General features: G+C 42.6%; 1 protein-coding gene across 5 annotated transcripts in view; it reads right to left on the minus strand.

Moving 5' to 3' along the window:
• RALGAPA2 (Ral GTPase activating protein catalytic subunit alpha 2) overlaps positions 1-24636 on the minus strand; it is a 279065-nt gene that overhangs the window by 132441 nt on the left and 121988 nt on the right. For all 5 annotated transcript variants that reach the window (XM_061436379.1, XM_061436376.1, XM_061436378.1 and 2 more), the window contains 5 exons: positions 21151-21241; positions 19746-19922; positions 8622-8815; positions 7421-7519; positions 7034-7189 (listed from right to left, as the gene is read on the minus strand). In XM_061436379.1, the coding sequence (XP_061292363.1) occupies positions 7034-7189; positions 7421-7519; positions 8622-8815; positions 19746-19922; positions 21151-21241 (717 nt within the window). The remainder of the gene's footprint in view (positions 1-7033; positions 7190-7420; positions 7520-8621; positions 8816-19745; positions 19923-21150; positions 21242-24636) is intronic.

Below are 24636 nucleotides of genomic sequence, written 5' to 3' on the forward strand. Positions count from 1 at the left end.
TGAATATAATCTAAAGCCATCTGAAATCCTGGAGTCTTGGAATATACATTTTCCCATTCTTAAAAACCTTAGGAAGAAGGCCTCCAATTCGTCTTATTTCACTCATTGTAACAAACCTACAATTTAAAAAAATTGTTTTTTGATGAAGCTTTTAAGATAGCCTTCTAAAGTTCCTCTACTGACACACATCAAGGTTATTATTTAACCTTCCCAACATTAGCTGGACCTTTAACTTTATAAATATGCACTTTATCCTGCTGGCACCAAGTTAAAATCCCATAAATTCAAACCTGGGTAACAATCACTCCCTGTACAGAATAAGAACTTTAGAGATGTATTAGAACTATTTCCTTGGATAGGAGATAAGTTAGGTCTCCAATCTGACATGTTAATTCTTCACTTTTTCTAAAACTGAACATTCACTGATGTTTTGCTGTAAATATATTTATAAATTTATGTATAGCTCACATACACAGTTCTAGTTATGTCTAAATTTCCAGCGAAGAACGGTTCTTTGTCTGAGAAAAGGTGATGCAATCATTACGTATTGCTGCATGATACAGGCTATCTGGGGTTATTAGAAGAAGCAGGTATGGCCAATTTACAAATATCACCCCTGCACCTTGCTTTCAGGGCTCACTGCTGAGCCTCATGCTCACCGAGGGGCCCCTTGGGATCTCCTTACAAATGACTGTTTATTATTATATTATTCCATCATGTATCTCATGAGAGGAGGCTGTAACATCCGTTAAGAAAATCAGGAACTGTTGTGACTTCCATGATAGAATATTCCTTTGTGCGTGATGTTTAAAACTATGTTTTCTTTAGCACTGGTAAGGAAAACATGCACTAAAACGTACAGCAGAGTGAAAGCAAAAACGTTCCTAAAACAAGTTAAATACTCTTGGCTACAAAACAAATTAGCGGGGGGCAAGGTGGGGGAGAAGGAAACGCTTCCAGTGCTTTTAGCACCTGAAACACCGAGCCACGTGGATCCCACACCACTGGTGCCTCCCAGGACCTCACCGGGGGAGCCAGGTTCTTACAAATGAAAGATTTCCTATGCTGAGTCTGAGACAACAGGGGTTTCTATCAGGGCATTAGCGGGCTCACAGACTGGCTAGAGGACCCAGGGGGCAACTCTGCCCAGCCAGGCACCCAGCCACTGGGGTGCGGCCCCAGCAGGGTCTGGCTGCCAGGGATGGAGGGGCCGGAGCGATGCAGGCTGCCCCACCTGCCATCTAGAGCCACACGGGGCCCCTGCTGGGCTGGAACATGGCTGGATGTCAACTGGCCACCAGGGTGTCCAGCCCTCTAGCAGCGATCCCACAGCAGGCACGTGCTGCCTGGGGTGAGAAGTGCCTGGAAAGGGAGCCAATGGCCAGGACACATGAGAAACATCCAGGTCACAAAGGTCAGTGGACACGTCATTTCTCATATCTGACCCACAGCAGGGGAAGTGATTGTTTCTCAGTTCAGTCGCTCAGTCATGTCCGAATCTTTGCGACTCCATGGACTGCAGCACGCCAGGCCTCCTTGTCCATCAATAACTCCTAGAGCTTACTCAAATGCATGTCCATTGAGTTGGTGATGCCATCCAACCATCTCATTCTCTGTTGTCCCCTTCTCCTCCTGCCTTCAATCTTTCCCAGCACCAGGGTCTTTTCTAATGAGTCAGTTCTTCGCATCAGGTGGCCAAAGTATTGGAGTTTCAGCTTCAACATCAGTCCTTCCAATGAATATTCCGGACTTATTTCCTTTAGGATTGACTGCTTGGATCTCCTTGCAGTCCAAGTGACTTGCAAGAGTCTTCTCCAACACCACAGTTCAAGAGCATCAATTCTTTGGCACTCAGCTTTCTTTATAGTCCAACTCTCACATCCATACTACATTCTGAAATTCCAGGATGCCTAGTGACAGGTTTTAGTCAAATGGTTATGTTCCAAAGTAAGAGAATATATGGGTGAGGGGGAAAAAAAAAAACAAAAAACAACCCAATACCCTAACACATCAGAAAAATAAAATGGGCTCATCTGGCCGAGGGGCTGCCCTGCCTTCCTCGGTATCCTTGGTGTCACCGCGAGGGTCTGTGCTCACCAAGTGCAGTGGCGGCCTCGAACTGAGTGCCTTCCTCAGTCTACCCCCTCAAAGTCTCCCAGGGGCCCCCTCAGGGCGGCGCTACAATCATATGCAGGTTAGGGGGCCAAGGTGCAAGGAGGTTGGATCACTTGTCTACTCAGAGGGACACCAAGCCTGGAGCACAGAAGGCTGGGAGCCCAGGCTCCTAACTGTCACCCCTTATACTGCATCCTGACTTCACATAGCGAGGGCCCAGAGCTGCAGCAGACTTTGCTAAATCTATTTCCCCACCTGGGAGTGGCCTCGTGCTTTTTGGTTTGTTACCAAATATGATAACATGACTTCCCTGGTGGCTCAGTGGTAAAGAATCTGCCTGCAAATGCAGGTTTGATCCCTGGCTCAGGAATATCCCCTGGAGGAGGGCATGGAGGCCCATTCTAGTATTCTTGCCTGGAGAACCCCACAGACAAAGGAGCCTGGTGGGCTATAGTCCATGGGGTTGCAAAGAGTCGGACACGACTGAGCGACTGAGCACACATGCACAGTAACGCAATATCATAGATGAAAACGACAAAGACCCTCATTTCCCAAAATTTCTATATGCAAATTTGCAACCATAATTGCACTGATGTAAGCTCCACATTTAAAGGCGAATTTAACTTTGATGTATTTAACAGACAAATTGCATTAAGACCTTCAATCTGTAAGTCATTGTTAAAAAATAGTTTACTTAAATTTTAAGCAAAGAAAACTTTCCAGTCTTTGATATATGTTCTTAGAAACATAAAAATAACATTCCTTTCCTCAACTGTCCTTTTTCATTTCACACATATTGATCTGTCCATCTGTTTTAAATAATGATGAAATTAATAGGAACTGTTTTTAATAAATCCAAACCCTAGCTCCTTTCATGTCCACATATTCAGAGGGGGAGACTGAGGTGAAAAAGCTGCTTAAGTATTAGGACAGACGAAGCAGAACCGGGAACAGCTTTGGAAGAGAAGCTGGTGAGGGACCGGGTGGGAGCAAGGGAGGGTATTGCAGGCGGGGATGGGAGTAGGGGGTCCCAGGGAGGAGGACTCTGAGTGGCAGGCAGGACTGAGGGCAAAGCCCAGGTGAAACAAGACAGGAGGAGGGACGTGGTCGAGGCCCGTTTGTTTGCCCAGCGTGTGTGGCGTTGAATCCATGGGAGAGACAGACCCTGCTGAATAAGCCAGGCTTCCCGAGAGCTCTCACAGCCCTTCTTATGTGTGGCGTTGGGCAAATGCCCTCAATATCTTTTGAGCCTTAGCTATTTATACAGTGGGTCATGATATTTGTCTAACTGAACTGCAGAGAAGAATCGATGGACAACATCACGAGTTCCCAGTCCCGGGCCTGGCACTGCAGTGGTGCGGAGATGGCGACCCTCCACCTCCCTCAGCCCAGAGCAGCAGGCCAGAGGGAAGCCAGCGAGAAGACCCCCTGCACAACCAGTCCAGGCAGTCCCAGAGCCTCCCTGAATCTTACTCTCAATGTATAGTCATTTTTGAAAGTCTTTACCATCTTAATTATTTTCTAAATCAGCAACAGGATCCATTTTTTCTTAAAAAATTCATAGTCAAGGAAAAACAAAGCTATTTCAAAGCATTTTCTCCATCACACCAATAAACCATAAACTCCAGCTACACACATCTTACTGTGGGACATGTCACTCGACAAGGCCATGGTTTTATCTACGTAACTGTTGAGTAACTGGTCCAAACAATATTAAAAGCAGTTGGTTTGGAATGTGCTACATTTTGAATTCTGGCTGTTTGGTATATGTATTCCAATTACTTTTTTAGAATACAGAAATGACTGTTTATGTAACTAATTTGCTATTACATTACATGAAACTGCTACTTTATATGGCTGTAACACAGCACATCATCAGAGAGATATTTTACAATTTTTTTTAACAAAAGAAATCTTCCATTTCTGTAAGTGCTCTTATGTTTGGAAACAAAAAAAGATTTTTTAACATTTTAGACCTTATTTCTAATTCCATACTTTCTGTCACTACTGACATGGTTTTGCTACTCTCCGATATGGGAAAGCATCTGTAACTTGGGCCAGGCCATAGCACCAAGCTCCCCAGGGAACTGGGTCTCCCAGGAAACTTCCAAGGCTCTGGATGGCCACCATCGTGCAGACAAGAGTGCCACCCAGAGGTGAGAGGAAGAAATTCACCTTGGATTTTATTTGGAAGACAAAACTAACCTGTTAAAAATCTAAAAATGATTAGCTAGTACTTATTTCATTAAAAACTAAGGAATATTTTTTTACAAGGTTCTCTCTGCAAGAAAGAAGCTGTCTAGCGCCAGGCTACATAAAAGCACAGCACTTTGAAAACTCTTACAAGACAGAAAGTCCAAGTCACAGGTGCACAGTTTGTCAATTAAGAAATTGAATTTAACTGTATTCTTTATAGTACATGCTTTATTTGCTTTTTGTAATTAATATAACATGTGTTTCCAGAAGTCATAGAAGTTCTGGAGCAACCACCATGACCTATTTAGACATGTGGACCAAAAGTTAAACTAATTACCGGAGACATTTCTTACTTAAATGAGAAAAGTTTCCTTCATTAGAAAGCCTTCTGCATAACGTACTTTTGGCAAAGGAATAAAGTTTATTTAGAGTAATTCTGTTTGGCAGACAGTCATCACTTCTCAAACATATACCAATAATTGTTAAGGTTACAGCAAAATAGTCAATTCTATGAAACATAAAAACATGAGCTTCTAACGGTGGAAACAAAAGGCTGATTATAAAATAGAGATTTACGATATCCCTGTTCTCTCTTAGAAGTCTGGATGGTGGGATTACTACTAGCAGTGGGCCATCATTTAAGATTTATGTATTTTAAAATGAACTACAAAAGATCAAACTTGACCAAAAATAAGGCATATATTAAAGTGTTAAAATTTTACATATAAACTTTGAAAACTCTTTTTTCTACCCTGCAAAATCCCATTTTTGAAATAATGTTAGGGGTTCTCAAATGTTATACAGATCTCATCTCATTTTACTGTTTCATTTTTACTCCAACACGCTTTAAAATAGAAAGGATTCTAAACACACCTATTTACATGACTTTCTGGAAAACTCATTCTAGAAATACTAAGTGTTTACAGCTGACTTCAAAGTTATTTGTATTAAATTCTACAAAGAATTCTACAGAGATTGTACAGCTGATTATCATTTCCAAGTAGATGTTTTTCCTGCAAAGTTTAGCAAAATACGGCTTTAAGGTACAGGGTTGTTAACTGCACCTTGCTCTCTTGGTTCTGTCACTGAGGGATCTCATTAATATCTGTGAGTTAATTTTCTTTCCTATTTTTACCCTTTATCTTCCACATGCCCTGAGTTGCATCATTCTATAAAACATGCTATCATCCGCAATGATGGCTGCAACATATCTGAGCAAGGAGTACAAACAAGTCTACTTACACATCCCTATTTCTACGTGCACCTAAGTCCAACCTGCTCTACAGATGTCCAGTGCACGCTGCTGGAAATGCAGTGAATATGACAGAGACAACACAGTAGGACAGTATGGCTGTTTATTACTTTGGGGGGAGAAGCTTAGTGACTAAAGCTCGAAGAGTTTAGCAGGGAATGTTTCACAAGGGTTTTAAACAGGGCCCAAGGCAAGGCTGGCAAATTTGGAGAAGGACCTCTTACATGTATCAAAAGGTTTGTGTGTCTGCATCATATATTCAAAGCATCACATAAAGACAGAAAGGATGGCTACTCGGTAGTTCACAAATGACTCTAGTTCACTGATAAGTATTATCAGTTTAAAGGGTAAATTCTGAAACATTCCCAAACCTATAATCAGTCAAGAGGAAGTGAAGTAAAAGTCGCTCAGTTATGTCTGACTGTTTGCAACCCCATGGACTATACAGTCCATGGAATTCTCTAGGCCAGAATACTGGAGTGGGTAGCCTATCCCTTCTCCAGCAGATCTTCCTGACCCAGGACTTGAACCAGGGTCTCCTGCATTGCAGGCAGATTCTTTATCAACTGAGTCATCAGGGAAGCCCAGTCAAGCTATCAGTCAAGAGGACCTGGTGCTAAAATTAAATGCCTTCACATTTCTTAAACTATTCCCTTTCCTTTTCGCCACCTCCAATGCTACCATCTTAGTTCTTGCCATTTAAAAAAAAAAAAAAAACAAAGCTATATTTGTTTAATCACTTCCTCATTAATCGCCAGGCCCAATGTCCTACTCTGTCTTAGCACTGTCACATTTCTAAACCCATCCTCCAAGTAAAGTCCAGGACAATCTCAAGCTTCACACATCAATCACGTCACCTGCCTGCTTGATATTCAGATAGTAGGTCGAGAGTCAGTGGTCCCACCCCCTTCCCTGTCCTCCGCCCACAAGCAGGGGGCTTCTAAAAGGAGGAAGGCCAGAGGCTACAGCCTGGTGACTGGTGGCTCCTTTGGCCCTTCTGTTTCAACTTAACCATCAATCACATTTCTTTAAGAGGAATTACTTCCCCTTCAAGAGATGTCAGAAACCACAATTTAAGGTGAGGTCATTCTCGAGAACATCCTAACTCCTAAAACAGTAGCTTTCAAACATTTCTAAATGACCAAAGTCATTTTCTTCATAACAATATCTAATGTAGAACCCCAGCAAAAAGATGAGTGAGATGAGTATTTCTGAGGCTGACAACAGGCAGAGATTAGATCACACAGAACTGGACAGGCCACAGAGTTCAAATTCGGCTGGTGAAATAGAGTCAGTGGGGAGAAGCAGCAGCCTGGATGAGACATGTCGGACTCATTCCTGAAAGGCCACTGGTGCTGCTGCATGTGAAAGACTCGAAGCTACAGAGAATTTCAACCCTCAGGGGTACTCTGACAAACCCCAGTTTCACCTGCAGAAACACAGCACGTACAATGGAGGCCTCACAGATACCTGGTCCTCGCTGGTCAGTCCCAGGTGCATGACGAGGTAAAAATGCACCAGGAAGTCTGAGTTGGGCAGGACGTCCTGGCGCCGGGTCATCATGGAGCAGATCAGCTTATAGGCTTGCAGTTTGCCTTCCTTATAATCGTCAGGCATCGTCGTCGCCTGCCAAGGAGACGTTCAGAGATTTAATCAACCCCAGATGCAGATGCATTTTGTCCTTTCATTTACTTCTCCGCTGTCCACAAAGTTGTTTATGGAGATGTGGGAAGCGCTGGCTTGAGTAAGACCCAGCCTGTCTTCAAAACATGCAGTCTTGGGCAATTACATTTTTTAAACTCAATTTCAGAAAGGAAGGGGAAATTACAATAAAGGAATAAACACATATTCACTTGCCTTAAATAGCCATGATGCAAACATTCTGAGCGGTGGGATCAAGGCAGGAGGAGATGGAGAAGACTGGTTATCCAGGCTTATTGCCAGGTTATCCCGTATCTATGATTCGAAACGAGGAGAATTTTAGGCAAGATAATACACGGTTTATCCCAATGACACATCAATATCATGCTCCACGGTCAAACAGCTGCTGTCAATTAAATTTCTGTAAGTTGAGTGAAAAGCTACAGCATTTACAAGTATTTCTTTTATCATGAGATCTACTGTCTTTTTGAATTGTGTGCTGGCTTTAGATCTAATACAAAACTAGGGCATTGTTCGGAGAAGGCAATGGCACCCCACTCCAGTACTCTTGCCTGGAAAATCCCATGGACGGAGGAGCCTGGTGGGCTGCAGTCCATGGGGTCGCTGAGAGTCGGACACGACTGAGCGACTTCACTTTCTCTTTTCACTTTCATGCATTGGAGAAGGAAATGGCAACCCACTCCAGTGTTCTTGCCTGCAGAATCCCAGGGACAGGGAAGCCTGATGGGCTGCCGTCTCTGGGGTCACACAGAGTCGGACACGACTGAAGTGACTTAGCATAGGGCATTGTTATTCCTTCAATCTTAATGCTTGCAGAGGTCATCCTGAACTTCAAGTGATAAGGAATGGTTTCATGAGTTATACTCTATAAACACACATCACATTTTTGAAAAAAGAAAAAAAGTACTAACATGGGGAAAACGTATATTGTAAACAAAAACCAACCCTAGAATGAAAATTGTATGTATTCTTTTACAAACAAAGGACAAGAGATTGTACTGTTACAAAAATTATCCTCAGAAATAAGATTATATACTAATAATGGCTTTCCATGTGGACGGTGAGGTTAAATTTCTTAGCATTTCTCTACATTCAAATTCTGTACAATAAGACCAGTACTGCTTTTATAAAGAGAGTAACTACAACTATTGTATAATATCCCATTCTTTGATATCCTATAGTAATAGTTTATTTATGCATTAAATAGCTTTTAGACATATATAAAATGACCAAACTATAAGTATTTTTTATTTTTTGATCACCAAACATACTTTGTCTCAGTATCTAAATTCTTGGTCCAGAATGTGTTCAAAAGTTACATGCAACACAGTTTTTAGGTTAAGTGACAAATCAATGTTACCATACTAGAATGAAAGGTAACAGTAGCAGGACATACCTTTGCTAGCTTGTACCAGAGTTCATAGAGATAGCCAAACACCCTGGCATGGATTTTGGGTGACTGGATATTATTCACATCTCCAAGGATCCCCAAGATTCTTCGCCACAACACAGCGGCTGAGTCTGGGTGCCAACCAGTGAGGGTCCCCCCAGCAATTATACTGCAGTCATCAGCAAGGCATTCGCTGCTGTCTGTGAGGTAAAAGGTGTGTTAACACAATTTTTCTTTCATTGTTACAGCCTTTTATCTTTAATGCAAATGACCTATGCTTGAACATGTATGCAAATTCAGAGTAAAACAATTCGGAATAAAAGAATTGAGACGAGGTGTGAAATGGCTGACAACTTGGAAGGACAGGAAAGTGAGATTGATGAGGAAATGTCAGATGACTCTGATTCTTCCAACTAAAAGGGTGACAACCCAGAGATGACGAGACAGTTCCTGGAGACCCTGAGAAGGTCTTCATAAGCAGTGGAGAGGAAGGAGAACTTGAGTAGGATGCGGCGGGAGCATGGTCATGAGAAAAAGTGGCCAGGACTGCCTCGAGGCAGGAGTGACATCTGTGGTGTTTGTCACCGTTAACTCAGGTGTGTGGGATGTATAATTTGCTTATAACAAGTTTTATCCTTCTTGGATTCAAGGAGCTGTAAGAAATGTGTACGATCATGTAGCTGTCACATACGCCACCGCCGTAACTGACATGAAACTTCCTCTTCATTCCACCAGGGCCCCTGTGCAGTTGGTCCCCTCCCCGAACCTCTGTTCCAGACAACCACTGCCATTTCCTATCCTTACAGCATTGCCTTTTCCAGAATGTCAGATAAATGGAGTCCTTTAGTAAGTAACTTTTCCATCTGGTTTCTTTCACTTAGCATAAGGCATTTATTTGAGAGATTCATCCATGGGGTTGTGTATCCATAGGTGTCATAGTTTATCCATTCACCTGATGAAGGACACTGGATAGTTTCTGGTTTTGGTTTGATTAGGCCTAAAGCTACAAATGTGTACAGGCTTTTGTGTGAACATATATTTATCCTTCTCACCTGAATCACAAAATGGTATGTGATATTTCTTCTCCTTTAAGTGGACTGCATGTTCCTCAATGCCTGAGAAAGGAGTGTGTCCTCATATGTCTGAAAGTCTTGGTTCCCTGACTGGTAAATTCATAGCTTGGCTGGGTATAGAATTCTGTGTTGGAAAAGCTTTGCTTATTTTCCTACAGTTCCCTTTTTAATCTTAGATTCAAAAATAATTCTGATAATTGAAACATTCGTGTGAAAAATTATTGACTCTGGAGAGCTTCAACATATCTGGAACAGGTTGAAAAAGACAGCTTCTCTTTTATTTGAAGCTTTAGTAAAGCTAGGAATTGTCCTCTACTTTTATAAATCTATTAGAATTAACCTGTTGAACTGTTTTTAATTTTTATGTTGTTTTTATTGCTTCATTCCCTTTTTCACTCCCAGTATTTCTTCCTCGATCAATTTTGCCTATTTGCCTATTTTATTAGTGTTTTTAAAGAGTGCTCTTTGCTTTTTCTATTGCTTTGTAGTACATGTACAGAAGCGGATTTAAAAAAAGATACTAACAAACATCCACCACCATAGAGCATCATTCCAGGTGCATGTGCTGTTGGGGTTTTTCAGGTCTAACCACAGAAACGGAAGCACAGTCTACGGATGCGAGGAATTCAAGGGGAGGAAGGCCCGGGCAAATCCACGGCCAGCTCTAGATGCTTCCTGCACTGTGCCCGAGAGAGCTGCTAACAGCTTATTATCTTTATTATGCAAAGAGCACAAGACCCTAAGGCACAAGATTTCATAAGGATGGTATGTGTGTCATGGAAAGGCCTTCCCAAAACCAGGAGCACTGTTTCTTCTTAGAGCAAAACATCAGTATTTCCCACATCAGTATCATAAATATACTCAGACATCCTGGAATGTGAAATCAAGTGGGCCTTAGGAAGCATCACTACGAACAAAGCTAGTGGAGGTGATGGAATTCCAGTTGAGCTATTTCAAATCCTGAAAGATGATGCTGTGAAAGTGCTGCACTCAATATGCCAGCAAATTTGGAAAACTCAGCAGTGGCCACAGGACTGGAAAAGGTCAGTTTTCATCCCAATCCCTAAGAAAGGCAATGCCAAAGAATGCTCAAACTATGGCACAATTGCACTCATCTCACACGCTAGTAAAGTAATGCTTAAAATACTCCAAGCCAGGCTTCAGCAATACATGAACCGTGAACTTCCAGATGTTCAAGCTGGTTTTAGAAAAGACAGAGGAACCAGAGATCAAATTGCCAACATTTGCTGGATCATGGAAAAAGCAAGAGAGTTCCAGAAAAACATCTATTTCTGCCTTATTGACTATGCCAAAGCCTTTGATTGTGTGGATCACAATAAACTGTGGAAAATTCTTCAAGAGATGGGAAAACCAGACCACCTGACCTGCCTCTTGAGAAACCTATATGCAGGTCAGGAAGCAACAGTTAGAACTGGACATGGAACAACAGACTGGTCCCAAATAGGAAAAGGAGTACATCAAGGCTGTATATTGTCACCCTGCTTATTTAACTTCTATGCAGAGTACATCATGAGAAATGCTGGGCTGGAAGAAGCATAAGCTGGAATCAAGATTGCTGGGAGAAATATCAATAACCTCAGATATTCAGATGATACCACCCTTATGGCATAAAGTGAAGAAGAACTAAAGAGCCTCTTGATGAAAGTGAAAGAGGAGAGTGAAAAAGTTGGCTTAAAACTCAACATTCAGAAAACGAAGATCATGGCATCCAATCCCATCACTTCATGGGAAATAGATGGGGAAACAGTAGAAACAGTGGCTGACTTTATTTTTCTGGGCTCCAAAATCACTGCAGATGGTGATTGCAGCCATGAAATTAAAAGACGCTTACTCCTTGGAAGGAAAGTTATGACCAACCTAGACAGCATATTCAAAAGCAGAGACATTACTTTGCCAACAAAGGTCCATCTAGTCAAGACTATGGTTTTCCCTGTGGTCATGTATGGATGTGAGAGTTGGACTGTGAAGAAAGCTGAGTGCCAAAGAATTGATGCTTTTGAACTGTGGTGTTGGAGAAGACTCTTGAGAGTCCCTTGGACAGCAAGGAGATCCAACCAGTCCATCCTAAAGGAGATCAGCCCTGGGTGTTCACTGGAAGGACTGATGTTGAAGCTGAAACTCCAATACTTTGGCCACCTGATGCGAAGAGCTGACTCATTGGAAAAGACCCTGATGCTGGGAAAGATTGAAGGCAGGAGGAGAAGGGGACAACAGAAGATGAGATGGTTGGATGGCATCACTGACTTGATGGACATGGGTTTGGCTGGACTCCGGGAGTTGGTGATGGAAAGGGAGGCCTGGCGTGCTGTGGTTCATGGGGTCGCAAAGAGTTGGACACGACTGAGCGACTGAACTGAACTGAAGAGACACATATAATCTGTGCTTGAATCCCACACACTGCGCCTGTATAGATAGCAAAAGCCAAATTGTGGACCTTCTGGACTCTCAGGTTGACTTTTACAAAACCTCAGGCTCATCCTCCTGATGTTTAGTCTGTCAAATGAGCACGGTATCAAGCATCTGTCGGTCTGAGAAGGTCTGGTGAAGCTTCAACGAACCTTACAAATAAACCTAAGCTCCCAAGTGAACAAACAGCATCATATGGCATATAGTTTTCTCATGAAGAAAGCGATGAGTCTTTAACCCCCTAAGGGGTTAAAAAAGAGTCAGGAGATTTGACGACTTAGACTTTTGCTCCGTCCCCAAGCATCACCCCCACAATGCAGCCATCTGAGGTGGAGATCAGCCTTCAGCCTTCCAGTCATGCCGGGATTTCCCTTGAGTGATGGCTCTAAGTAAACAGAGGTCAGGTACCTTACCACCTGCATCTCCCTGCAACCTGCCAACGATTATTCTCTCTTGTGGAAAGATCCCCCTTCTGCACCAAAAATTTATTCCTCAGTGATAAAATTCTAGGTAACATCCTCCATCACATTATAAAAATACAGGGAGTCTTTTCGAGGTATTTGAAATGACTGCATGTTCAACATTACCGTGAAAAAAAATTTTTAATGAGTTGAAATGTTTTTGCCCAAAATGATTCCACTTGTGGCATAAGCAACAGAACAGATGCTGACATTTCACATGTAGATGGTTCCTCAGTGAAGCGGCGCTTAATTAAAAATTGGGATTTGAGAGATTTCTGAAAATTTCACGTTCACCTTAAAAATACCAAACAGTTCATTTTCTTTTTCACGAGCAAGCTAGTATGCTAGCCTGCTGCTGCTGCTGCTAAGTCGCTTCAGTCATGTCCAACTCTGTGGGACTCCATAGACGGCAGCCCACCAGGCTCCTCTGTCCCTGGGATTCTCCAGGCAAGAACACTGGAGTGGGTTGCCATTTCCTTCTCCAGTGCATGAAAGTGAAAAGTGAAAGTGAAGTCGCTCAGTCATGTCCGACTCCATGGACTGCAGCCCACCAGGCTCCTCCATCCATGGGATTTTCCAGGCAAGAGTACTGGAGTCGGGTGCCATTGCCTTCTCCAGTATGCTAGCCTAAGAGCACCTTTTTATTTCATACTTACTAAATGTTTCAGAGACATTAAATACTTTTTATTAAAGTAGGAAGTCTTGCAAACAAAATTATATCATCTTTCCCCAAACACATACAGGCACAATACACAATGCTCACATACAGGAGCAATCTGAAGTTTAGAACTTAGCAAATGTACAAAGGATTTTAGTCATGAAATAAGTCTCGGTGATTGGTAAAATAAGGCAGCCAACCAAATGGCGACTTCACATGGCAGCAATTTTGTGTAGGTTTGGTGGAGTACAGATGAAGCATGGCCAGTGCTTTGAAAATGATTTTCCCATTTGAGTTGAAAAGGCACAAAGCCAAAAGCTCAACTGAAACACCTTAATTCTGGGACCAGAAAAATTAGGCCTAGACTTTGATGATTAAAAAGTGGAGAAACAGGGGACTTTCCTGGTGGTCCAGTGGCTAGGACTCCATGCTCCCAATGCAGGGAGCCCAGGTTCAATCCCTAGTCAGGGAGCTAGACCCCGCATGCCACAACTAAGACCTGGCACAGCCAAATACATAAATAATTTTTTTTAAGTGGAGAAACAGCAGGTTGGCACTCTGTTGACCATCACTGTGGCCTTTCTCATCTGCTTCCCAGACATGTAACATTCACTTAAAGATCTCCAAGGTGAGCAACCAATCTCTTGGTACTTATCATCATGATTTTTCTTTAGAACATTTGACACTTTCAAAACAGATCAAAGCCTGCTGGAGATTCCAAAAATGTGTGCAGTGACAGATGCTGATAAACCATTCATGCAAAAACAGTTTTGGTGGCAGGTAACAGGGATAATTAAAAGCAGAAGCTATAATTCAAAGCAGAAGTGGTCAAAGGATTTCAGTAACAACATTGAGAGGCAGGGTTGGGATAAATATACTAACAGAGATTTTGAAACTCAACCATACATATTTTTTACTATCAAAAAAAGGTTAAAATGTGTTGTATTTAGCTAAATCAAACAAGAGCCTGCAGCTGAAAGCTGATTCTTCCCCTAACTGAAGTACTTACTGACTGATCCTCTCCTGTCATGCACTGTCCTGGAGTCAAAAACCAGCTGTGAACAACCAATCGCCAATGGCAATCCCATCCCTGAAGCGGGGCAACATGACTGACCCTTCCTCCACTAAAGTGAAGTGTTGAAAACTTCTAACTGAATCTTAAGATGTAGCACTAGACTTCCAGTGCTTGAGAATCCTCCTGCTAATGCAGGAGACACAGGTTCAATTCCTGGTCTGGGAGGATCCCAGGTGCGCAAGGACAACTAAGCCTGTGGGCCATAACTACTGAGCCTGCACTCTAGACCCTGTGCTCCAGAACGAGAGAAGCCACTGCAATGAGAAACCTGCACACTCCAACGAAGAGTAGCCCTCACTTGCTGCAACTAGAGAATGCCTGAGAGCAGCAATGAAGACCCAGAGCAGCCAAAAATGTTAAAAAAAAAAAAAAATGTATCTTCAATCTAATAGGTACCTGGAAAAGAAGAGGCACCGAAGCTGGCCCTTAACCTTCAAGGTTCTGCTAACTCTCAGTTCTTAAAAGTCTCTCTGACAACGAAAAGAAAGTTTTATTTATGCTGGAGTTGAATTAATGACAGCACCTTCTTATGATCAGTCGTTTGTTTCATCTCATTTTAAGAAAGTCTTCCCTCCCCCAAGGTCTTAGATTTTTAGAAAATATTTTCTTTCAAAAGTTTTAAATTTTCCTTTTTACATTTGAGTTATTTATCCATTGGAACTCAGCTGCAGGCAGGGTGTAGGGTAGGGATCCTGCCCCCTTTTCTGCCCACTGGCTAAATGTTCTGCGTGCTTGACTGGGCAGCCCATCCTTCTCTTGTCAGATCTGGAAGGCTACCTCTTTCATGTACCACGACTCCATGTCCTTATGTATCCAGTATATGTTTTATATTCCATTCTTTTAGTCCATATGTCTATCTCTGTGATTAAAACTCTCTTTAAATAAGTCTCATCACACTTATCCCATTATTTGTCCTTATCAGGATAAATGTCTTATTTTTTCTGTCCTCTCAGTAAGTTCTTCAGTTGGTTGTGCCTATGGCTTAGTAATCTTTTTATTTCTTATAGCATCAAAAGCAGTATTTCTAGACTATAAGCTTATTTGCTAAATAAGAGATGAGGTCAGCAGCAATATCAATACTTAGCTATTGTTGTTCACTCATTCAGTCGTGTCTGACTCTGTGACCCCATGGACTACAGCATGCCAGGCCTCCCTGTCCTTCACCAGGTCCTGGAGTTTGTTCAAACTCATGTCCATTGAGTTGGTGATGCCATCCAACCATTTCATCCTCTGTCATCCCCTTCTCCTCCTGCCCTCAATCTTTCCCAACATCAGGGTCTTTTCCAATGAGTTGGCTCTTCACATCAGATGGCCAAAGTATTGGAGCTTCAGCTTCAATATCAGTCCTTCCAATGAATATTCAGGACTGATTTCCTTTAGGATGGACTGGTTAAATCTCCTTGCTGTCCAAGGGACTCTCAAGAGTCTTCTCCAAGACCACAGTTCAAAAGCATCAATTCTTCGGCACTCAGCCTTCTTTATGGTCCAACTCTCACATTTGTACATGACCACTGGAAAAACCATAGCTTTGATTATACTGACCTTTGTCGGCAAAGTAATATCTCTGCTTTTTAATACGCTGTCTAGGTTTGTCATAGCTTTTCTATAGAGTTATAAATACCCACTTCTTGAAAATCGTAAGCTCAACTGAACAAAACTTACATGTGAGTCAATTCTACTTTCTTATTTTTGGATTCTTGATACTCTGGCATCTGGGGCCTCCCTGGCCAGGAGGGGCTGCCACTTCCAGGGCTGACAATTCCTAGAGATGACAAACAACTCACCAGGGAGTGTGTCGTTCACCTGTAAACCTCACAATCCCAAACCAAGCATCCTGACCACCTTCCTCTGTCTAGCTCTCACCAACAAGAGGATGCCCCGGTGCCCTCATCACTCCAGGGTCTGGCACCTGGCAGCCTGGGCCAGTGTCTGTGCTTCAGACTCGGCTGAAATGATCTGAACCAGCTGACACCCAGTCTGCTTAGTCCGCCCTGCCCTCCCTTCCTTGTGCAAATGGCGATAAAGGACGTTGCCCATGTTTTCCTCTCTTCCTACTTACCCACCAACCTAGGCGACCGACCCCCATGTGCCCTCCTATGGGGCATGCTGTGTCCATATTTCTTTTTTCAAAAATTTCTTATTTTATTTTTGGCTGCACTGGATCTTCATTGGGAACAATGAAAATTTTCTAGTTAAGCCACAGTGGGGGCTCCTCTCTAGTTGTGGTGCACAGGACTTCTCATCGCAGCGGCTTCTCACTGTTGCAGAGCACAGGCTCAGTAGTTGTGGCACACAGACTTAGTTGCCCTGCAACATGTGGGATCATCCCAGGTCAAGGATCGAACCTGTGTCCCCCACATTGCAGGCAGACTCTTAAACCCTGGACCACCAGGGAAGTCCCCGTGCCTATTTCTAAAGTCTTCTTCCTCATGACAGTCACCTCCATGTCTCCATATCTTGCCATACAAATCCCAGACACGTTTTGAAGCAGTCCACTATAAATTTAACTGTCATTTCCAGAAAGCATGAAATGATTTAAATAAGAAAGCAAATACAAAACTAAACTGCTAGCTGGCCAATGATAAAGGAATTTAAGATTTTAGAGGCAGTTTATTATTCCAAGCATTTAATAACTGGTAGGATTATTCAGTGAGAAATGGAGATACATTCAAATTGTTGGATTGCTCGCTTTGCATGTCCTAGAGATCAGGGTAACATGAGTTTGCTTTGTTCATTTAACAAAGAAGTTTTTCTCCTAAGAACAGAAAGTTAAATTCAGAACGGTGATAATCCATAAACCTTATCATATTACGGTTTGTCCTTTTCACACATGACAAGATGAACTATTGAACTGAGTGTACTGATTCTCAATATTAGGATTTCAAAGAAGAGCTGAGTATCTGGAGGAGTTAATCACAGCAGAGAGAGCATCATATGAAATTACCTCACACAAGTGTATTAGACCGAGCGTACCAGGCACACTCTGAGATGGGATCAGAGCTAAGCCTTCCAGAAGGCAGACAAAAGAGGTAATCACCCAATTTTCTCTCTCTTCAATAAAAGTAATTAAAGCTGGTCCTTGTTTAGGCAAATTCAGCTTACTGAAAATGTACTAAAGTCTTCGGCAGTACCATGATGATGATTCCCCTTGGATAATCTGAATATTGGACCCAAAGAAACCACTGATTCCATAAGTGTATCGATAATTCTCAAATAGTTTGAATGGGGTTGGCAGTTGTAATTTGAACAGCAGCGTAGAAGAAAGGAGTGGGCATAACTTTGCAAATGGAGTCAAAACATTCTGGAAGCCAGTTCCAATGCTGGGGCCTACTTTCCAGTGAGATGACATGATTTCTCTGGGTCTCAGCTTCTCCACCCCTCAAACAGAATTTGTATAACCTGACCTGCTTACCATAAAAATCAAAAAGGATGTCTGAAAGTTCTTTGTAAACTGTTAAAACCTTTGTAAATTTATGATATTATTCACAATTATTATATTTATTTTCTATATATAATGATTTTGCATTATATGTATTATAGAAATTATCATTATATATATTATAGAAATGATTTTCATCATTTCTATAATGAAAGAATCACAAATTTGAGAAGCACCAATTACTACCCAATAAGTTATAAAAGTAAGCACATTGGTTTTGCAATGTTTTCTCATTGACTTTACAAGGCTTCTTTCATGGGCAGAGGTGAACATTTAGACCAAAAATGTCCACTATCTGTTGAGAATGGCACATACAGCATTATAAGGCAATGCGTTGTTCACAGTTGTTACAGTTAACTGGTTTGTTTTTCCAGTCTTAATTAAGATAAACATTAAGTGCACATTAAGATCATTCTTCTTGGTCTTCTCTATCTCATAGATAAAAGATTTTTATCTAACACCATTTTTCTATGTAAATTTTATGAAGGTGTTATGCTACTTTATTAGAAATTTCCCAAAACACAGAGACTGGTTAAAATGTATACTGTAATTTATGAAAACCAATTTGCTTAGTTAAAAAAAAAAGGCTAAGTTAAAAGTTTAGCCTTTACTTCTAATTTTAAAATGATTTTTAGTGGTTTAATACCACTTTTTACTCAACACGCGCTTTGTGGTTTGTTGTTGCGGTTCTCATCAAGGATGTCTATGGACCTGGGAACGTGGTGGGCCAGGAGGGATGTGGCCGTGGTGGGCACCTCCCATGCTGAGCTCCTCAGAACACTGGCCTCTCCCAGCAATTTCTCACCAAAACCAAGCAAAACAAAAACCCAGCTTCTCTTGGTGCCCTCTGTGTGACAGGCCAGGGAACTGAACCTGAAGTGAAAGAGGCTCACTTTCCCAGGGTCACACGATATGCGTGTATGCGTGGGCGTGCACGCGTGTGTGCGTGCATATGAAGAGCTAAATCTGCTCTATGCGCTTGACGTAGAGGCTCACTCACTGATTCCTCCAACAACTCTATAACATGGACTATTAGTATCCCCACTTTACTGTAAAGAGAAACTGAAGGACAGAGAGCCCAAAGCCAGCTCTCTGTCAAAGCCACCTGGCTCAAAGCCACCCAGCAACTCCTTGGCAGAGCCTGGATGCCATCCCAGAAAGTTCGGCTCTATAACCTATTCATGAATCTTAGAACTACGAATACTCAAGGGAAAAATGTTGCAAAAAAAAAAAAAATACAGAATATGACGACATTTTTAAAAAGCTTAAAACCAAAATTAAATGATATGTTGTTTGAATAGACAGATACTGTGGTTAACACTTTATAAAGAAGTGGGAATGGTTATTAAAAACCCCAAGAAAACTTAAATAATTGCAAAAAATAAATTATTTAATTTAAAAAAAACCACTGTGGACAGGGTCACAGTATTCACATGAGATGACAAGAGAAGGAAAGGACTTGAGAAGGGGGCCCCCCTGTTGGGGGGTCTCACTGGTGGGGGAGCTATTCTACTTCTTACGCTCAGGGCAGGCTCACCGGTCCATAACATGTATCACAACTTATCGTGCATGCATCAAAGATTCCACACCAAAGTTAAAGAAAGCAGCAATAGGTAAGTATTCAAATTCTTTAACTTCTCCTGGATTTGTGGCACATGTAAGTTGGAGAAATCACTTTTCTCTGTTTTCAGAGTAAAGCAAATCTGGTCAGGAATGGCAAAGCATTGGCCTAAATATCAGCCACCTCCTCCCGTGTTGGACAGCGAGTGTGGGCACGATGGGCTTCCTCCCCGTTCTTCCACTGTTTCAGAACCCTCTGCACACAGGACACCGAGACTCCGCTGCTGATTATGACCAGTGGGGGTGGGGGGACTGGGGTGGGCACGCCCATGTGGGAGGGGGCAGCCCCCATCATCACTGTGCCAAAGGATGCCCTAGCGTCCTCACACCTGGGAAACCCTGTGAATGCCGCTGCCTCGTCTTAAGGATGCGCTTACCTGTTAGGTTTGAAGCATCCGTGGGCCGGAGCTGTAACCAGTGGCGGGCGTCAGCGTCGGTCACAGTATCTGCAGGCGGGCTCAGATCTGGGTCTTCCTCGCAGGTCTGCCAGTGGCTCAGGGACAGCTCTGCCTCAGTGCTGCAGCCCAGAGTGGGGTCACTGCTCACACTGTCACCTGGAATGACGGAAGACACAGCCCAAGATGGCCAAGGGCAGGGCACGAGCATGTCCATGGTCCTGGCACACAAGGACCTAAGCAGCTGCCCCTGGGGACAGGGGCCTGCGTGGGGCCCCTGGTCAACGACACACAGCTCCCATGTGTGGATGTGAGTTCTCTTTATGGGCTCCGACTCTTCACAGGTCTTAACTGAGTTCCCCTGGTACCCACAAGAGCACATCCTCACACCTTGTACCCTGACTTACTCAACTACAAAACAGAGGTGGCTGGAGGAGGTGGATGGGAATTGATCCCACTACAAAGGCAGGTTCATGCTTCCAGGCTGAAGAATCTATGTCTAGACATGAACCTAGGCGAGTCACCTAGGATCACTGGGGGATGAGGTATCCCACCAATAGAGAATCTCCTCCACTAAGCACTGAAATGCTCCGATGTCATGGTACCATGATGCTGTCAAAGGCTATGAAGCCCCACCTGGCTATTCAGTCTGACACAGAACCGCTTCTATCGGCCTGCCCCTTAAGTCCCTTGTCTGGCGCACACAGACTCGGGGTGCCCACTCTCTCTGCCTGTAGCCCTCCTGGCTGCCCTTTGTGTCAGCCGCTGACAGTCCCCCAGCCCTGCTGCTTGTAATCTACCATCAGGTATTCACATGCAGAGAACTGACAACTGCCCCAGTCACCTGCGAGGTCCCTCACTTCGCCTGTCCCGGGACTCCAGAAGGTGGAGCCTGAGAGTTCCTGCTCTGCCCTCCACCAGGAACGACCAAGAAGGAGGGGGCATGACAGAGGACCTCAGGGAAGCAGAGTATTAGGGCTGCATATTACAGTACCTAATGGTACATCTCAGCATCCCAGTCAAATTTTAAATACTTATACCACTGATGTTAAGGTACTGCAGAAGCTTTGTGTTCCGAACCTGGGGGGACGTCCAAAAGGAAGACCATTCTTCCTTCTGGGCCTGTCTCCTCACCAGCCATCAGCCTTCATTGTGCTTTTCACCTGGAGACCCAGGGCTGGAAAGACAAGTCTCCAAGGTAACTGGGTAATGTTTACTGTTTGACTGGTACTAACCACCCATTTATCCTGGGATTCCAGGAATAAAAATGTCCCGTATCGCAACATCGTGTCTTCAGATGATATCATTTGAGTTAGAAGGTCAAAAGGAAACAAAGTCTATCCATGTTGATGCTGGAGGAACACAGACCACATCTCCTGGTACTTACTCTTCTGTCTCTCCCTCCATTTTCCTTGCATCTGCTGTGAGTCATCTTTCAAATCCAGTTCAATGGGGCTGCTGCTTCTTCGAACTAAGATCTTCAGACAGAAAGAAAGATTGCGCTGGTTACAGAAAAGTTTTAATTTTTACAAGACTGTTAAGTTTCTAGTCCATATGTCTAAAGAAAAAGAAACAAACGAACAGTAAGAATAGTAACAAAAAACTGAATGACGTTCTTCACTGGAAGGATATGGGTTCACTAATTACTGTGACCAAGTTATAAATTACCCAAGATCTGAAATTTAAGGCTTCTGCTTTATCAGTTGGCATCCAATTAACATGGTCTATGGAGGAGGGATGCTAAGTTACATGGAAATCATTTATGTTGAGGTTCTATTTGTACCTCTGCTTGGGTACACATGCACAATGGATATCATCCTCCAGGAGGTATAAGTCACCAGCATGTTGGCAGGGAGGGCGTAAACCCCACCCAGACCCATTCAATGCCTCCCTTGTTACAGGTGCAGCAGGCTTCCCTGAGCACTGCTCAGCACTGGACCATGGGTTAAATATGGGACTAGAACACTGGGAGGCAATCTGCACCCTACATTTTACATAACTGGTGTGGGAAGACAAAACATACACAAATTACACAAAATGATCACAATGTACATTAGCAAAATATGCAAGTCAACTCTCTCTAAAAGGTATGCAGAAGAAAGTGTTACCTTGATCGGCTCACAGTGACAGGAGAGCTGCTCAACAAGGCTACAGACATGAGGTGGTAGAGAGTAGGCAGGAAGGGGCTCAGGGCAGGAAGCACTGAGAAATCAGCAAGTTCTATGTGCAGGAAAAGAAGCCGATTACAGCAGGCCATGCAGGGCAGTCAGGTGGAGAGGGAAACGGTAAGAAGGAAACATGACCACCTTCTACAAGCAGCACACCTGCCAGGGCGCCTCCAACATCAGGCTTAGGAATTTCAACCCAGTATTGACAAAATGAGCAACCATATGTTCCAGACAGTAGCTGATTGTGATTAAAAACATAATCAAAATGGTTAAGTTGACTTACTATCTGTGGAATAGAGTTAAGAAGAAAGTTGCTATGGAATTATGATGGTAATTCAGGAATGAGCAAATAAGGCTTTTGATGATAGAAAAGGAGAAGAAAAGATAAATTTTAAAAATGCTGCAGAATGACAGATAAGAGCTTATATAAGTGTTGTCCATGGGAATGGAACTTAAATTACATAAGGATATGAATCTAGGGGACCATGAGAAAGACAGTGACAAAAGAAGGAAGGGAGGTAGGGAGGAAAGGCAGATGGATGGACAATGGACGGAGGAATTTGAGAAAGTTTCTGATATTTTAATATCCATTTTTGGGCTGAATATCTAAAGAGAATGTACCATAAGTGTGCAACAAAAATCCATGACTGGCAAGATGGAGAACAGAGCCAGAAATGAAGATAGTATATTTAAGGCTCTCCAGCTTAGAGTGTACAAAAATCACAGGATTCAATAAGCCAACTAAAGGAATGAATACTAAATAAGCAAACACATGAAAAGGAGGGACTAAGATGTAAAATTAAAGGACAGAATAATCATTAAGCTAAAACACATAAGTAGGTCATGAATGAAATATTTAGAAGATTAACAGTATGTAAAAAAAATGCTACTCAGCTTTAAAGAAGGATGATATGTACCTAATATTGTTGTTGTTGTTTAGTTGCTCAGTTGTGTCTGACTCTTTTGTAACCCCATGGACTGTTGCCCACCAGGCTCCTCTATCCATAGGATTTCCCAGGCGAGAATACTGGAGAGGGTTGCCATACCCTTCTCCAGGGATCTTCCTGACCCAGGAACTGAATCTGTGTCTACTGCATTGTAGGCAGATTCTTTATCACTGAGCCACCTGGGAAGCATATATTTCTAATATGATAATGGAATATACACAGGCTATCTCCTTAATTGAAAAGCAGATTATAGGCTCTTCTGCTTCTGACTCTCTGGAAGATGAAATATCCTCCAACTATAGAACCTACATAAAAATCTGGGGCTTACAGGAAGTAAAACAAACCTTCAAGGGACCCAGCCCCTCTTCCCACTCCCACCCAAAGCACACGGAAATCAGGGCAGTGAAATGGGGCTACCTTGGGCATTAATCTAATATTACCACTGCCAGTGGCAAAAGGAACCAGAGTCCCAAATTAAAGTAGCACTCCCTGTTTTGTGAAACTTCATCACGTCAGAAATCCAGGTTTTCTGCAGATTCAGATTAGCCAGCTAGGAACTCACAATCAAAAGTTACCAAACACCAAAGGAAATTAAAAACCCACCAAGCACAAATCTTAGAAACAACAAACATCAGATTTAGATTCCCCACCCACCCCTCAAGGATTTCAGATAATCAGATAAAGAATTCAGAACTGTAATCTGTGACTAGTTTAAAGGAATAAAAGGTGGGAATCACAAAAAAATGCACAAACTATAAGAGATCATGAGAGATTACAAGATATACTTGAAAAGTGTTAACCTGAACTTTCAGAAGCAAAACATAAAATTGTTGAACCAAAAAAACTCAATGGGACCATTAAACAGCAGACTATAAATGCATAAGAAGAGAATTATTGAACTGAATGAAAGATTTGATGAATCACCCAGAACGCACCCACATAGCCAAGGAGAATGGAAAATATGAAAGAGGGCTTAAGAGATACAGAACACAGAATAAGAAAGTCTAAATATATTTCTACCCAGAACTCCAGAAGGAAAGGGTGAGAGAACAAAGAATGGGCAATATTTGATGAACGGATTACCAAGAATTTTCCAGAAGCAATGGAAGAACAATTATTCACAGATGCCTGACACATATAGCATATCCAAAATAGGACAAATTGTACAGACCAAGAGAAAATGCGCCTAAATATTCTGTAGTGAAACTGGAGGACAAGGATTAAGAACAGTGAGGAACAACAAACAGGATGGACAGAAGACCTCTCAACAGCAACAACAAGAGACAGAAGATAGTAGAAAAATAAGCTTCCATTAGATGGGGGTGAGGAGGAAGTCGTGGAACTACTGAATTAAGACAAACAAAGTAACCAATGACTTAAGAAGCACCAAAACAAAGCCTCACACATCTGGGATGCAGTATCTATGAGTATGAGAGATAGGTAGCATTTTCAGATCAATAAAGGAAAATGAATTCAGTATAGGGGACCCAGGATAAGTGGCTATCCATGTAGGGGAAAAAAATGAAATTGGATCCCTACTGCCATCCCATAAACATCAGCTCCAGGCAGATGCAAGAGTTAAATGTATAGAGCACAAAACTGAAACATTTATAAACATAAGGCAAATATTCTTATCCCTTTCAAGTTGATATTTTAAATTTTTCAGGGCTTCCCTGGTGGCTCAGTCATGAAGAATCTGCCTGCTAATGCAGAAGAAATGGGTTGGACCCCTGAACCAGGAAGATCCAACATGCTGCA

This window comes from Bos javanicus, chromosome 13, assembly GCF_032452875.1.
Source record: "Bos javanicus breed banteng chromosome 13, ARS-OSU_banteng_1.0, whole genome shotgun sequence".
NCBI classification, from domain to species: domain Eukaryota; kingdom Metazoa; phylum Chordata; class Mammalia; order Artiodactyla; family Bovidae; genus Bos; species Bos javanicus.